The sequence below is a fragment of the Zalophus californianus genome, chromosome 9 (assembly GCF_009762305.2).
Source record: "Zalophus californianus isolate mZalCal1 chromosome 9, mZalCal1.pri.v2, whole genome shotgun sequence".
Classification (NCBI taxonomy): domain Eukaryota; kingdom Metazoa; phylum Chordata; class Mammalia; order Carnivora; family Otariidae; genus Zalophus; species Zalophus californianus.
In genome coordinates, this window is record NC_045603.1 from 102,925,150 (window position 1) to 102,942,113 (window position 16,964).

The 16,964-nt window shown below is 35.7% G+C and overlaps 1 protein-coding gene and 1 pseudogene across 19 annotated transcripts in view; one reads left to right on the plus strand and one right to left on the minus strand.

Moving 5' to 3' along the window:
* The window catches only part of WNK1 (WNK lysine deficient protein kinase 1), a 151,413-nt gene that overhangs the window by 65,612 nt on the left and 68,837 nt on the right, over window positions 1-16,964 (plus strand). For all 19 annotated transcript variants that reach the window (XM_027593617.2, XM_027593599.2, XM_027593603.2 and 16 more), the window contains exons 3-4: window positions 12,245-12,465; window positions 14,475-14,632. In XM_027593617.2, coding sequence (XP_027449418.2) covers window positions 12,245-12,465; window positions 14,475-14,632 — 379 coding nt within the window. The remainder of the gene's footprint in view (window positions 1-12,244; window positions 12,466-14,474; window positions 14,633-16,964) is intronic.
* Window positions 4,266-5,365, minus strand: LOC113921991 (annotated as a pseudogene).

Consider the following 16,964-nt stretch of genomic DNA (forward strand, 5'->3'; position numbering starts at 1 on the left):
GTAGGAGTGATGAGTTCTACTCCTAGCTCTGTTTCTGCCCAACTGTGATTTGGGGCAAGTAGCTCCCCATGTCGGCCTCAGTTCTCCATGTGCAAGATGAGGAATTGTACTGAACTCTAGGATTTATGGATAGGAATTTTTTCTGTGATAAAAAAAACATAGCAGGGCATCTGGGTGGCTCAGCCAGTTAAGTGTCTGCCTTCGGCTCAGGTCATGATTTCAGGGTCCTGGGATCCCTGTCAGGCTTCCTGCTCAGCGGGGAGGCTACTTCTTTCTCCCTCTACCTCCGCCCCTCTGCCCCTCCCCCAACTTGTGCTGTCTCTCTCACTCTCTCCCTCTCTCTCAAATAGAATCTTAAAAAGAAAAACATACAGCATAAAATTTGCCATCTTAATCATTTTTAAGTGTGCAGCTCAGTAATGTTAAGTATATTCACATTGCTGTGCAACCATTTTTCAGCACTCTTCAGTCCTACAAACTGAAACACATTAAACAACTCCCCATTTCCCCCTTATCCCAGCCCTTGGCAACCACTAACTGCTTTTTGTCTCTGGTTTTATCTGATCAAGATATTTCATATAAATGGAGTCATAGAATAATGGGGCCTTTTGTGTTTGGCTTTCACTTAGCATAATGTTTTCAAGGTTCACGATGTTGCACATATTAGTACTTCATTCCTTTTTATGACTACATAATGTTTTGTTTCATGGATATACCACAACCATTCCTTTGTTTATAGACATTTGATTTGTTTCCACCTTTTGGCTATCATTAGTAGTCCTGCTGTAAGTATTTGTGTATAAGTTTTTGAGTATATACTTTCATTTCTTTTGGATGTATGCCTACAAGTGGAATTGCTAAGTCATGGTAATTCTATGTTTAACTCTTTGAGGAACCACCAAACTGTTTTCCGCAGTGACTGAACCATTTTACATTTCCACCAACAATCTATGAGTTTCAATTTCTCCACATCCTTGCCAACAGTTGTTTATTATTTTCATAGCCATCCTACCAAGTGTGACATAGCATCTCATTGTGAGTTTTGATTTGCATTTTCCTAGTGTCTAATGATGTTGAGCATCTTGTCATGTGCGTGTTGGTCATTTATCTATCTTTGGAGAAATGTCTATTCCATCATGTCTTTGGACAAATCTCTGTTCAAGTTCTTTGCCCATTTTTAATTTTTTGTATTATTGTTGAGTTGTAAGAGTTTTTTATATATTCTGTAAGCCTTTCTTAAATACATGATTTGCAAATATTGTCTCCCATTCTGTAGGTTGTCTTTTTACTTCCTTAATAATGTCCTGTGATGTATAAAGTTTTTAATGGTGATGAAGTCCAATTTACTTGTTTTTTCTTATTGCTAGTACTTTTGGTGTTGTATCTAAGAATCTATTGCCAAAACCAAGATTGCACAGATTTACCCCTAAGTTTTCTTCTAAAACTTCTACAGGTTTGTCCCTTATATTTACATTTGTTTCAGTTTGAGTAAACTTGTGTGTGTGTGTGTGTGTGAGGTGTGGGACCCAACTTCATTCTATTGCATAGGGATGTCCAGTTATCCAGCATTGTTTGTTGAAGGGCCTGTTCTATCCCTATTGAATGGTCTTGGTACTCTTGTCAAAAATCATTTAACCATAGACGTATGGGTTTATTTCTGGACTCTTGATACTATGCTGTTAGTCTGTATATCTGTCCCTAGCCAGTACCACACTGTTTTGATTACTGTAGCTTTGTAATATGTTTTCAAGTTGGGAAGTGCGTGTTCTCCAATTTTGTTCTTCCTTTTCAATATTGTTTTGGCTAGGGGTGCCTGGGTGGCTCAGTCAGTTAAGGGTCTGCCTTCAGCTCAGGTCATGATCCCAGGGTCCTGGGATCAAGTCCTGCTTCGGGCTCCTTGCTCAACTAAGAGCCTGCTTCTCCCTCTCCCTCTGCTACTCCCCTGCTTGTGCTTTCTCTCTCTCTGTCAAATGAATAAATAAAATCTTTTAAAAAAAATACTGTTTTGGCTATTTGAGGTCCCTGCAATTCCATGTGAATTTGAGAATTAGTTTTCCATTTCTGCAAGAAGGCTGATAGAATTTTGATAGTATCTGCAGATAGAATCAAATATATTTATATATGCATTGAATCTGTAGGTCACTTTGGGTAGTACTGCCATCTAACTAACTATATTAAGTTTTCCAATCCATGTGACAAGATGTTTTTACATTTTATTTAATTTTTCAACAGTTTTCTAGTTTCTAATGTATAGACCTTTCACCTCCTTGGTTAAATTTATTCCAATGCATTTTATTCTTTGGGATGCTTTTGCAAAATGGAATTGTTTTCTTAATTTCCTTTTCAGGTTGTTAATTGTTGGTGTATGGAACACAACTAATTTGTGTATGTTGATCTTGCAGTCTTGCAATAAAACATGAATTGTTTTATTAACTCTAGTTGTGAGTGTGTGTGTGTTCTTTGGTATTTTCTTTATATAGGATCTTGGCATCTACAAATATAGTTTTACTTCCTTTTCAATTTGTATACTTTTATTTCTTTTTCTTGCTTAGTTGCTCTGGCTAGAATTTCTAGTACAATATTGAATAACACTGGTTATCCTTGTCTTATTTCTAATCTTAGAGAAAGCTTTCAGTGTTTCATTATTGAGTATGATGTAAAGTTTGGTTTTTTCATAATGTTCTTTATCATATTCTCTGCTATTCATAGTTTGAGTATTTTTTTCATGGAAAGGTATTGGAATTTACTGCTTTTTCTGTATCGAGATGATCATGAAGTTGGTTTTTTTTTTTTTAACCTTTGTTCTAATGTGTATTATGTTGACTGATTTTCTAATGTTGAGGGATACTTCCATTTTATGGATAATTTATACTTGGTGTATACTCCTTTTACTGTGCTGTTGGATTCAGTTGGCTAATGTTTTCTTGATGATTTTTGCATCTATATTCATAAGAGATATTTTGCATCTATATTCATAAGAGGTATGTAGTTTTCTTGTGTCTTTGCTGACAGGGCAGATGAGTGACTTATGAAGTCATTTTCTACTTTTCTACTTTTTGGAAGCATTTCCTCCTTTTCTACTTTTTGGAAGAGTTTGAGAAGGATTAGTGGTTTTCCTTTAAATATTTGGTAGAACTCAACAGTGAAACCATGTAGTCCTGGACTTTTCTTTGTTGGGAGGTTTCTTGGAGTGTTCCATATGTTCTTAAGAATATGTATTCATCTGTTGTTGGGTGTCATTTCCACATATTTCTCTTATGCTTAGGTGGTTTATAGTATTGTTCAAATCCTCTACTGCCTTAATGATCTTCTGTCTAAATGGTTTATCCATTTTTGAAAGTGGGCTATTAATTCTCCAACTTTTACTGAACTGTGTACTCCTCCTCTCAATTCTGTCAATATTTGCTTCATGTATTTAGGAACTCTGATGTGTATTATATTTATAATTGTTATAGTCTTGATAAACTGACCCTTTTATCAATACATATTCTTTATCTCTTGTATCAGTTTTTTTCCCTTATGTTGAAATAATGCAAAACATCTATTTTCTATATCAGACAACACAGCTAAGTAATCCAATTCTACTGCAGCATTATAAAAATCATCCCTTCACCACAGTGTAAGATTTAGATGCATCTGCACAAGGGTGCACACTATATAAAAGGAATAAAGTTGCTGCTGCCCTGCCAAGCACTTCTGGTTCCTACCCAGGTCCTACTGCAATACTGGTGGTCCCAATGGTTTTATCCAAATAAATTGTGTTTAAGAAATAGAGCATTTAGAAAGACAAGTCAAAATGCCTCAGAAACCTTATCTCCAACTCAGAATTCATCTATTTAAATGTTATATTTGCCTCCCACTAATAAACCTTTATTTCACTCAACTGGAGCAATAAATCTTCCACACTGAAGTGTCTTCCTTGCCCAATTAATCCAAAGGAAAAAAAACTGAAATGATTAGTAAAGAAAAATGTAGGGACTAACATACCCTTTTAATGTGTTTTTAAATATTTTTATTTAAAGGCTTAAAAAATGTTTAAAGTTTGTAATTCCTAGTAGGAAGACATTATCTGAATGAGTACCCTAAATGGCAAACCACTGTAGAAATGTTTCAGTTGCACGTGGGGCAGAGAGGTAGGGGGTTTCTTCACAGCACCCTAGCTTTCTTCATGAGGTCAGAGGTACACTGGTTTGTATTATTGCAACATCCATTAGGTGGTCGAAGTTGCTTTTCCTTTAGCAAGGGCTTTATTTGTCAGAAGGGCATTATGCTTGACCTCCAAATTTGGCTGACAATTTACTGATGAGATTCATAACCTTTGGGTTGCTCTGATATTTTGACATATTCGCTGGGTTCTGGGCCACATCCTGGAAGGCCACCATAACTTCTGGATCCTGCATGGCTACAAGAACCTCTGGATCACTAAGAATTTCACTGAGCCCAGGCATTCCTGCCATTCCAGACATCCCCCCTGCCATTCCAGGCATTCCTCCAGGAAAATTACCAGGCATTCTCCCAGGAAAGTCACCTGGGAAAGAGCCATACTGAGCTCCTGATTGTCTTCTGGCTTCTTCCTCCCTCTGGGCTCTCTCATGTACTTCCTGAGCCTTCTTAACCCTTTCTTTCTTTGATCTCTCGCTCTTCATGTTTTTGCTCATACCTTCTCCGATGTTAAGCAATTTTCTGGGCCCTCAGTTGAGCTCCTTTCAGCGTTGCACTAGCATCTTCATCATAATCCAGTTTACAAGCAAGGGCAAGATCATGTGCTGCTTCTTCCCAACGGCCCAGAAGTCTGTGTGCTTTCCCTTGCCACTTATAAGGCTGAGCTGAATCAGGATTTATTTCAATTGCTCTGTCACAGTCTCGAATGGCAGCATTTGGCTTCTGTAATTTGATGAAAACACTGGCTCTCTTGGCATACAGAATGGCCAAGCGAGGATTCAGTTTGATGGCATCTGTGAACAAGTCAATGGCTTTCTGTAGTTCACCATCATTTAGGGCATCAGTGACAGCCACTTTTTTATCATTTGCCTGATCCATCATTTCCTCAGTTATCTCTACATTTTCATCTCCCATTTCTTGAAGGGCATCAGTATCTGGTTCAATCACACCTTCATTGTCAATTTCTAGATCACTTTCCCCACTTGATGGTTTGTCTGTCTTTATGTTTTCCTCCACCTTCTTACTGTTTTTTCTTCCTTGATATTGTCTTCTGATTTAGTTCTATGAGTGACAGGTGGTATTTTACCCTCCATGCTCTCCACGCACTCCACAGGAAGCGCATTTCCTCAGTGTGCAGAATACTCAGATCCTGCTTCCACATTTTCACGAAGGCCCAAAGCTCGCTCACTTTGCAGGGGTCCATGGTCCAGAGGGGGTGGCAGGTGGCAGGTGTGGCTGAGGTTGCGGCCCAATTCCAGGCGTGGGCACTAGCTCAGCATGATCGTGTTTGTATCAGTTTTTGATTTAGTCTATTTTGTCTGATATTAATATAGCCACCTCATTCTCTTGGTTACTGTTTGCATGGAATATATTTTTCTGTCCTTTCATTGTGTGTGGGTCTTTGAATCTAAAGTGAGTCTCTTGTAGACAGCATGTAGTTGGATCTTACATATCTCCATTCAGCCATCTCTGTCTTTGATTAGAAAATTTAATCCATTTATACTTGAAGTAATTGGTGATAAGGAAGCACTTTTTGCTATTTGTTTTTTGTATATTTTGACACCTTTTTTGTTCCTTGTCTTCATTACTGCTTTTTAAAAAAGTTTTTCTTTGTAGTGTACTATTTTAATACCCTTCTTGTTTCCCTTGTATATATTTTATAGATATTTTCTTAGTGGCTACCTTAGGGATTACAATTAACACCATAAATTTCTAACAGTCTAGTTTGAAATGTTACCAACTTAGTTTCAGTAGCTTTAAAATCTTTGCTCCTATATAACTTTGCACCTGTTTTGTGTTTTTGTAGATTTTGCAAAGATGCAAATTCCATCTTTATACGTTGTGTTCCCATTAATACAGATTTATAATTATTGATTTACGTGTTTGCCTTTTAAATCATGTAGGAAATGAACAGAGAAGTTACAAGCCAAAAATACGTTAATACTGGTTTTTATATTTAGCTAAATAGTTATCTTTACCAGAGATTTTATTTTTTCCTATGGCTTCAAATTTTTGTCCAGTGTCCTTTCATTTCAGCCTGAAGGACTTGCTTTAGCATTTCCTGTAGGGCAGGTGTACTAACAACACTCCCTCAGCTTTTGTTTATCTGACCATGTCTTAATTCTGCCTTCATTTTGGAAGGATATTTTTTGCTAGATATAAAATTCTTGATTGACAGGTTTCCCTCCAGCCTTTCAGCACTTTCCTCTGCCTTCTACCTTCTATGGTTTCTGCTGAGAAGTTGGCTGATAATCTTATTGAGGATCTCTTGATTATGATTAGTTGCTTCTCTCTTGCTTTCAACATTCTCTCGTCTTTGGTTTTTAATAGTTTGAATGTAATATATAAACGTGAATCTCTTTGCATGTCTTGGAGTTTGTTGAGCTTCTCAGATATGTAGATTCATGTCTTTTATCAAATTTAAAGTTTGACCATTATTTTATCAAATACTCTTTCTGTTCCTTCTTATTTGGGGCTCCCATTATACATATGTTGATCAGCTTGGTGGTATCCCACAGGACTGTTAGGCTCTTTTTTTTTTTTTTTTAAGATTGTATTTATTTATTTGACAGAGAGAGACACAGTGAGAGAGGGAACACAAATAGGGGGAGTGGGAGAGGGAGAAGCAGGCTTCCCGTGGAGCACGGAGCCCGATGCAGGACTCGATCCCAGGACCCTGGGATCATGACCTGAGCCGAAGGCAGATGTGCAACAACTGAGCCACCCAGGCACCCCAGGACTGTAAGGCTCTATTGAGTTTTCTTTATTTTTTTTTCCTTTCTGCTGTTCAGACTACATAATTTCAGTTCATGTGTTTTCAGGTTTGCAGCTTCTTCTGCTTGCTCCATCTGCTGTTCAAACTTTTTAGTGTATTTTTCATTTTAGTTATTTTATTTTTCAGTGACAGAACTTCTGTTAGTGTCTTTTTAATAATTTTTAATTGATATTCTCTGTTTCTTGAGCTAAAATTTCCTGTGCTCTAGTTTTTGGCAGCCATTGTTCTTAGCATGTAGTCCTCCAATTTTGTGGGATGAGTACTATAATTAACCCTCTTTAACCATGAGTTGGTTGTCAGTTTATATTAAATAATTCAGCATTGAAAAGCTGATTAGGAGCTATGGTTATGAGGGCAGGACTTTTCAACTACTAGGCTTTTCTTCAAGGTGATTGGGCATGAGTCAGCCATAATGAAGGACTTAGAGATGCTATATTAGAGAGACCCTTTATTTATTTATTTATTTATTTATTTATTTAGTCTTCTGCCCTGATGGTACTTTTCTTATTTGATTATGGTGGTTCTTAACTAATATCCCTATCTTTACCACCACTTTTCATTCTCACCATATTTAGCTTTTCTGGGTTTGTAAATGTCCCATTTGTAGTTGTATGGGCAAATTGTCTTGTCCACATTCTCCTCTTTAAAACAATGCTACAGTAATCATGTATATACCTATGTCCTTATCTATTTCTGTAGAAATAGGTTTCTAAAAATGAAATGTGATTCAAAATATATAATTTTAAATGTTTGTTTTATTTTTTAATTAAATGTATGCATTAGAGATTGAGTAGCCAGTCAGGCAGTAGCAGGAGTTCAAGCTTAAGAATTCACTTGCCGTCTCTCTCGTAATAGTTGTATAACTTTGGGCTCACTGTCTTCATTGATAAAAAGAAAACTCACTACTCTCTACCAGAAAGTAGAAGTGACTTTGTTATTAGCATTGTCTGAAATGTATGCCATATATCAAAGGTTTTAAAATCCAGTGTGTTTAAAATTGGACTTTGTAAAAATTAAAAACTTCTGTCCATTGAAAGATATTATTAATAGAGTAAAAAAGCAACTCACAGAATGGGAGAAAATATTTGCAAATCATTTAACTCAAAAGGGATTAATATCTGGAATATATAGAGAACTCCCAAAACTCAACATTAAAAACCCTATTAGAAACGGACAAAGGACCTGGATAGACATTTCTCCAAAAAGATATACAAATGGCCAACAAATACTGGTCATTATGGAAACATAAGTCAAAATCACAATGAGGTACCACCTCATATCTGTCAGAATGGCTATTATCAAAAAGACAAGGAAAACAAGTGTTGGCAAGGATGTGGAGAAAAAAGAGCCCTTGTGTGCTGGTGGTGGACATGTAAATTGGTGCAGCCATTGTGGGAAACTATATGGAGGTTCCTCAAAAAATTAAAATTAGAAGTACCGTAATTTTAAAGGATATATGTACCACCTGTTCATTACAGCTTTATTTACAACATGAATGGATAAAGAAGATGTGGTATATATATATATATATGTGATGGATTATTAATACTGTTCATCCATAAAAAGAATGAAATTTTGCCATTTGTAACAATGTGGATGGACTTTGAAGGCATTATGCTAGGTTAAGTCAGATAGAGAAAGACAAATACTGTATGATCTCACTGATATGTGACATCTAAAAAAATTTAAAAATACCCAAAACAAGAAAAAACTGAACTCATAAATACAGAGAACAGATTGGTGATTGCTGTAGTTGGGGGCATGGGGGCAGAGTGTATGTAATGGGTGACAGTGGTGAAAAGGTACAAACTTTTAGTTATAAAATAAGTCCTGGGGATGTAATGTACAGCATGGTGACTACAGTTAATGCTGTATTACATGTTTTAAAGTTGCAAAGAGTAGATCTTAAAAGTTCTCATCACAAGAAGAAAAAACCTGTGACTGTGTGTTGATACATATTAACTAGACTTATTGTGGTGATCGTTTTGCAATATATAGAGATCATTTTTGAATCATTACGTTGTACATCTGAGACAAATATAATGTTGTATCTTGATTATATCTCAACTTAATTACCATATGACCGAACACTTCCACTTAATGGGTTCATACCCAAAAGAATTGGAAGCAGGGTCTTGAAGAGATACTTGTATACCCATATTTATAGTTGCATTATTTACAATAGCTAAAAGGTAGAAGCAGCCCAAGTGTCCATCAAGGAAAGAATGGATAAGCAAAATGTGTGTGTGTGTGTGTGTCTGTCTGTCTGTCTACACACACAGTGGAATAGTTTTCATCCTTAAGGATGGCAAGGAAATTCTAACATGTGCTGTAATATGAGTGAACCTTGAAGACATTATGCAACGTGAAATAAGCCAGTCACAAAAAGTCACATACCAATACGGTTTGATGTCACTTTCTCTGAGGTACCTAGAGTAGTTGATTCATAGAAACAGGAAGTAGAATGGTGGTTGCCAGAACCCAAGGGGGCTTGGTTTTGGGGAGTTATTGTTTAATGGGTATGAAGTTTTAGTTTTCAAGATGAAAAGAGTTCTGGAGATAGTTGGTGGTGATGATTTCATAACAGTATGAATTAATTAGTATCACTTTAAAATGGTAAATTTTATGTATATCTTAATAAAAAATGGGAAAATCCACTGTGTTGAATTTTCTCAAAAAATAGAGGTGGAACAATTAGTGTCTAACTCATTTTATGAAGCCAGCATAACACTAATACCAGAACCTAAGATATTATGGAAAAAAATTTTTAAAGAACAATGTCCTTCATGAATACTGATGCAAAAATCCTTTACAAAATACTAGCAGATTGGATCCAGCAATCACAATACATCAATACCAGAGAGGGTTTATCCCAGGATCACAAAGTTGGTTTAACATTGACTGAATCAATGTTATTCAGCACTAACAGAATAAAGGAGAAAAGCCATATTTTCAAAATATGTCAAAAAGTGTTTGACAATTCATTATCTATCTATTCATGGCTAAAAACTCTTAGCCAAACTAGGAATAGTTAGCCTATAACTAATATGTCAAACTTAACCATTGCCTCTGAGATTAGGAACAAAGCAAGAATGCTTGTTTTAACCACTTATATTCACTATTGTTTCAGAGGGCCACCCATTGCAATAAGGCATAAACACAGGGAAAACTAGTAAAAGGCATAAAGATTGGAAAGGAAGAAATACCACTGCCCTTGTTTGCAGGTTAGGTAATTGTTCACATAGAAAATTCCAATGTTTCTAAATAAATTTAATGAAATTATAAGATACAAGGTTAATATATAGTTATCTGTTATATTTTATATACTTGATCATTTTATTAATTTTATTTATTCCAGTGTAAGTTGTAGACATCAGTATGCTTCACATGTAAACACTTAAGTGCTCATTTCATTAAAGTTCTAATAATATTTATATGCTTTGTTTTTCCTTACAGTAAAATTTAAATACGATGAAAAGTGTAATCAATCATAATGGTATCATTCTATGAATTTTGACAAAGGCATATTCACTTATGTAATCAAAATCCTATTAAGGTATAGAACATTTTTATTATCTTAGTAAATGCCCTATGGCTCCTAGGCAGCCCTTCCCTCGCTCTACAGAGGTAATATGTTTCAATATTTTTTTAAACTATAAAACCAATTTTCACCATTAGTTTTCTTTTAATTACCTCATCCAAGTGAAGTAGAATTTCATTTTAGTTCCTGTATTAGCTTTTTAGTCAAAACCTTCTTGTGCTGTTTTGTTGTTTTTTTAAAAAAGCAATTGCTTTTGAGATTGTGTTTATATCTTTAACTTTTCACAATAACCTTTGGGTTTATATTGTACAATTTCATGTAAAGGAACCTTGCTACAGATAAAGTTTCAGTTGTCCCTGATACTTTTTCTTTGTGCTATAATTTTTATATATGTTACATTTATGTATTCTGTAGACCCTATAATACAGTGTTATAAATTGTTCTTTAGTTAGGCATGTGTGTTTTAAAGATACTAAGAGGCAAATGTAATTTTTTGTATCTTGATTATTCTGAATGTTTTCAGATGTCTGAAGCCAATCCACAAACTTTATCTTTCCAGCAGTGGGTAGCATCAGAAATCTCTGTTCCATTCTTTTAGCATTAGCTGGGCTGCTTGGAATCTGCTCCACATAATATGTATTTCAGAGGTCAACCAGAGATTTGGGCAGAATGAATATTCAGGATTTGGGGCTCCCTTCTATACCACACTTCTGGGATTTCCCTCCTTTTAAAAAAAAAAAAAAGATTTTATTTATTTGACAGAGACACACAGCAAGAGAGGGAACACAAGCAGAGGGAGTGAGAGAGGGAGAAGCAGGCTTCTTGCTGAGCCGGGAGCCTGATGTGGGGCTAGATCCCAGGACCCTGGGATCATGACCTGAGCTGAAGGCAGACGCTTAACCGACTGAGCCACCCAGGCGCCCCTGGGATTTCCCTCTTTTACTTTCTAGATCTCTGCTGTCCACTGGAACTCTCTGTGCTGATGGAAATATTTTATAATCTGTACTATCCAAAATGGTAGCCACTTGATACATGTGGCTCTTGAACACTTAAAATATGGCTAGTGCAGCTGAAAAATGGAATTTTAAATTTTAATTTATATTTGTCTAGTGAATACTATATTGAACAGACTGTCATTATAGAAAATTTTTTTGACAGCACTGTTTTAGCTGCTGTGGTCATCTTGAACTCTGTCTTCCTATTTCTCAGCTAATAAGACTACAGGCTTCTATTTAGAATTGAGCTGATCTGCACATTCAGGCTGGCGCTTCCCTCAACTGTGAAAAGATTTAGAAAATAGGAAGCTGAAGCAATGCTTTCTTTTTTCCCCTCATGTGAACTCCCTTCCAATTTAGGCCTAATTTTGATTGCTCTCAAGAGTCTTGAAGTAGTTATTTTTATATTTTTTACTACGGTTCTGTGTCCAGTAAGAATTACTCCACCATTTCCAGAAGTCAAATTCCACCCCTTAACTTTTATTTTTTTTATTGTTGTTGTTTATTTTTCTATCTCTTCTAAGTTATTTTATTAGTTACCCAGTTTTAAGGAATTCGCTTTTTGTGCTTTGTTGTGAGAATTCATTTGCCAACCACTTGTTATCCTTTCCCCTTTAACCTTGCTAAAAGTATCACTAACTTTTAAGGTTACTGAATCTTAATAGTGTAAATTTGATATTCCCATCTCAGATATGCTAGAATTAATGGAATTCTTCAAAGCAGTAAACTCATATCATTGATAACCTGTTTGGTGTGCTTTGCCTTTTCTAGGTACCTGAAAAGGTTTAAGGTGATGAAGATCAAAGTTCTAAGAAGCTGGTGCCGTCAGATCCTTAAAGGACTTCAGTTTCTTCATACTCGAACTCCACCTATTATTCACCGAGATCTTAAGTGTGACAACATCTTTATCACTGGCCCTACAGGCTCAGTCAAGATTGGAGACCTAGGTCTGGCAACCCTGAAGCGGGCTTCTTTTGCCAAGAGTGTGATAGGTATGTTTCAGGTGTACCTTGCATCGTAACTGGTTTTCTGATACTCGTTTTATTTAGAAACCTGACACTGTCAGAGCTTTTATTATGTGAAATAAGCCTTCAAAAATTCCTAGCTTGAACTCAGGAAGTGATCAATTTTACTTTTGAGATGTGGAGTTCTCTATATGCTTCTAGAATCATCTGGAAGACTAACAATGTTTTGTAAAGTTACAAAGTTACGTGAAGAGAAGTAAGGTGAACTTTGTTGACAAAACCTTATGTAACTATCAATCTTATTGGGTCATTCTGTTGATGCCTAGTATTATGTACTTAATAGAGTTACTTTCTTATAAAAGAAATTGAATTTATATGTAGTTTACTTTCTGAAAAAATGTTAGATGTATTAAAAGTTTCTATCTGTTAAGACTTTGTTTCAAAATGTGAAAATGAGTTTATTACAAGAACTTGGTTTTAACTTTTCTTACTCCTACTCTTCAGAAGATATATCTGAAACAGCTTTTCAACCCAATATTATTTGACATTTGGGGTTGGATAGTTCTTTGTTGTTTGTAAGGGCTTTCTTGTGCATTATAAGATTATTTAGATGCCAGGAGCACATCCCCTTTCCAGCTCCCCCACAGTTGTTACAACCAAAAATGTCTTTGAACTGAATGTTCCTGGGTAACAAAATTGCCCGCCCCCTTGTTGAGAATCACTGATGTAAAGAATGAGGCTGTCCTTTCAGACTTTCAACTAAATGTTAGAGAGTTGCAGCTGGAAAAATAATTTACTGCTTATTATTTTGATAAGCTTTCACTCTCTGAAGAGGATATGACACTTTGAAAACTTGAAATCTTTACAAATACTCTGTTCTCCCCCCAAAGGTGGTGACAGCAAGGAAACCATTAATTTTTAAGTGGGCTAGAATTTTATGTATTAAAAGAAAACCACAGAACACCAGTAATTTGTACGTTCTTATAAAATAGTGTCCTCCATGGAATATTATGTGACTTGGATTTGTAATGCTATTTTTAAATTTTCTTAAAATAGATTAACAAGAAGAATTGGAAAAGAGTTATTTAAAGCTGAATTTCCTTTTTGCCTTCCTTACAGGAAAAGGAAACATTTCTTTGTCTTTGGCTCCTTAAAAATCTCTAACCCAAGAGAGTTTTCCCCCTCTTTTTTTGTTTAAATCATAGTATGTAAGCCTATTCTTGGAAATGTCCTATAGTTTGAGGTATCCAGACTTAATTTCTTTGGAAACATTGGAAAACCTGGTCTGTGGGACCACAATATGCTCATAACCCACTCTGTATTTGAGTTCTCCATTTGTGTGTATTTATTTTTTGTCTGTAAGATCTGTTAAGATGTCCTTCACTATTTTTCTTGTTATCTGCAGTAGACTTATTTGTGTACTGCAGGTGGTATGGTAAGTAGGTGAAGAAAGGGACTCTGGTGAGTTTCCTTTATAGACAATTACACTTTATTTTTTTCTTTTAAAAAACATATTGAATGTTGGATTTTTCACTGCAAGGCCTCCTTAAAAGTGAAACTGATCAGGTGGAATGTTAATGGCCAAAGACTAGCTATAAATATTAACCTTACAGCTACCATACAGTAGGGGGCAGACAAGTATTTTGATCTTTTTTAACCCACCTTGTTTTATTGGTAGATGCCATTATATCCTCTTTATTTCTTGCTAGCCTCTTACTTTTCCTTCCATTTGTTTTCATTATGAGTTATATCAGTTTTTCTCTTATCCAAGTCTCTATTTTAACATTGTATGACAGTAATCCATTTGAAACAGTAAACAAATAGACACTTGACCCTGTTCTAGTTTCTTTTATGAAGGCCATGCAGCAAAGAGACTAAGATTTTCTTCCTCTTCCCTGCCCCCACCACTCTTCCCTCTTCTCTTCCCCCTTTCCACTTGCTTCTATCTCACAGGTCAACCCCTCTGCTTCTTCCCCAGGTGAGTAATACCTGTAGCCTCTGCTCACATTGAGTCTGAATTGTTCTTTTAATTTAAGGTACCCCAGAGTTCATGGCCCCCGAGATGTATGAGGAAAAATACGATGAATCTGTTGACGTTTATGCTTTTGGGATGTGCATGCTTGAGATGGCCACATCTGAATACCCTTACTCAGAATGCCAAAATGCTGCTCAGATCTACCGTCGAGTGACCAGTGTAAGTCTTAGCCTGATTAGTGAGCTTAAGTCACACCAAAAAAGGAATGCCGAGCTGGATGTCATCGAACCATGCAAAAGAGAACAATAGTTGAAAGCACACTCAGTTGTTGGGGGAAGAGGGAGTTAAGGGGTTTTATTGCTTCTGATTTAGTGAGAGCAAAAATAAAGATCAAAGAAGTACCAGTATATTCTGGATTCTCCTTGCATACATTTAAAACTTTATTTTGAGATATATTATGTTTAAAAATACTCTCATTACTACTTTTCAAGCCCTAACTTATTCATCTAGGTTCTCATTCCCTCCAACCATAAAACGAATTTCTGAGTTAAAAATAATGCTCTTAACTCAAGTTGCTTTGTTCACAGACCTTTCCCTAAATAGTTTAAAATTGATTTATGAATTTATTAAATCATAAGTACCACAGGGTTTAAAGCATAACAGTAATTTCTGGATCATCTGAGTATCCTAATCTATTAAGATATATCCCCTGTTGTTTCAGAGATGTCTGTTACAGTCAGTGTTCAAAATAAGGACCCATCAGGGTCCACAGAAGATACTTTATTGTTATGTCTCTTAATTTACAACTGTTGCCCCCTCCTTTCTTTTTCTCAGGCTGGGTGAGAGCAGGAGAAATGTAGTAAATGTAGTTTGTTTAGCCTTCAGATAATTCTGATAAGTATCTTAATCACTATTCTCTTTTGCCCTTAGAAAGTTCATCTGCTTTGCTTCTTAGATAGAGTTCTATATCTATATTCCAAGTTCAGTATTCCCTGTTCTTCCCCCAATGCCTAATAATTTACATTATCACTTTTTTCTTTGGGGGTAGGATGGGGTATTCACTGGATGGTTCCTCCCTGTGTTTTTAGAATTCTTGAAACCTCAAGGAGTACATTTGATTCCTTGTTTTTCTATTCACCATATCCTATTTATCAGGTTCTTGGTTCAGAATAACTCTTAGGTATAGGCCTTCTTCATTCCCATTGTCAGAACTCTGCTTCCACATCTTAACTTAATTCACACCTTAACACTGTCATCCTGAAGTAGTTAACAGTACGAATTTGTTTTTCTGCTTCACTTGAACTAGTTGAATTTCCTTGCTATTTCTTTTCGGTGTAAGGAACTTACATGATACCAGATTGCTTATGAAAGCATGTACAAATTCTTATTATAATCTTTGCTGTTCCTCATCTTTATCTAAACACCTTTTTTTTAGTGAAGCCGGTCCTCTTTATTATCTTGCGCATATGCCACATCCTTTCCTTTTTTCCTCTTCACTTGTACATGCTATTTACTTTCTATGCGTGCTCTTCTACTATCCAGTCAGTTTTTATATACTGGATTTAACAGACTTCCCCCACAAAATTTTATCTGATGGGCTTCACTGCATAATGATTTTTGCCTTGTCTGAGCTTCTCAACTGATCTGAATCATAGCATTTTATTTGTAATTGATTATTTTACTTAGGAGTTCAAAACTTGAATTAATCTAAAGCATTTAAAATGGTGCTTAGCATATAATAAGCACTATACATAGGTGCTTGCTGTTTATTTTTATTGCTTTATATTCTTCTTTAAGATTTGTAATCTTATCTCTACAAAGTATTTCTGTTTAATTCTATCCTTATCTTTAGCACTATCCCAAATATAAAATAAGTCTCAAATGCAAATACATGTAACATTTTCTGAATCCCTGCTACATGCCAAGTCCAGAACCTGACAACAGGTAATTAAAGATGAATAACATATATATTCCCTGTCTTCAGAAAACTAGCTCCAATATAGAAGATAAGTGTGTAAGCAAACCTTGTAATTACAGTATGATGATAAGAGCTTATTAACTTTTTGTCTTTTCTCCTTTGGAAAAATGCCTATTCAGATCCTTTGCTCGGCTTTTAATTGGGTTATTTGTCTTTTTATTATTGAGTTTTATGGGTTCTTTATATATTCTAGATAGAAATCCTTTATGAGCTAGAGGATTTCCAATTATTTTCTCCCATTCTGTCAGTTGTATTTTTTTTTTTTAATTTGTTTATTTATTTCAGAGAGAGAGAGCCAGGGGGAAGGGCAGAGAGAGAGTCAGAGAATCTCAAATACACTCCACCCTGAGTTCGGAGACAGACGGGGGGCTCAATCGCTCGACCCTGAGATAATGACCTGAGCTGAAATCAAGAGTCAGACACTTAACTGTGACTAAGTCACCCCAGTTGTCTTTTCTTAATACTGTCACTATATTACTAGTGCCCTTTAGGAGATAAAAGTTTTTCATTTTGATGAGGCCGAGTTTATATATTTTATCTTTTGTTTTTCTCATGCTTTTGTTGTCATATCTA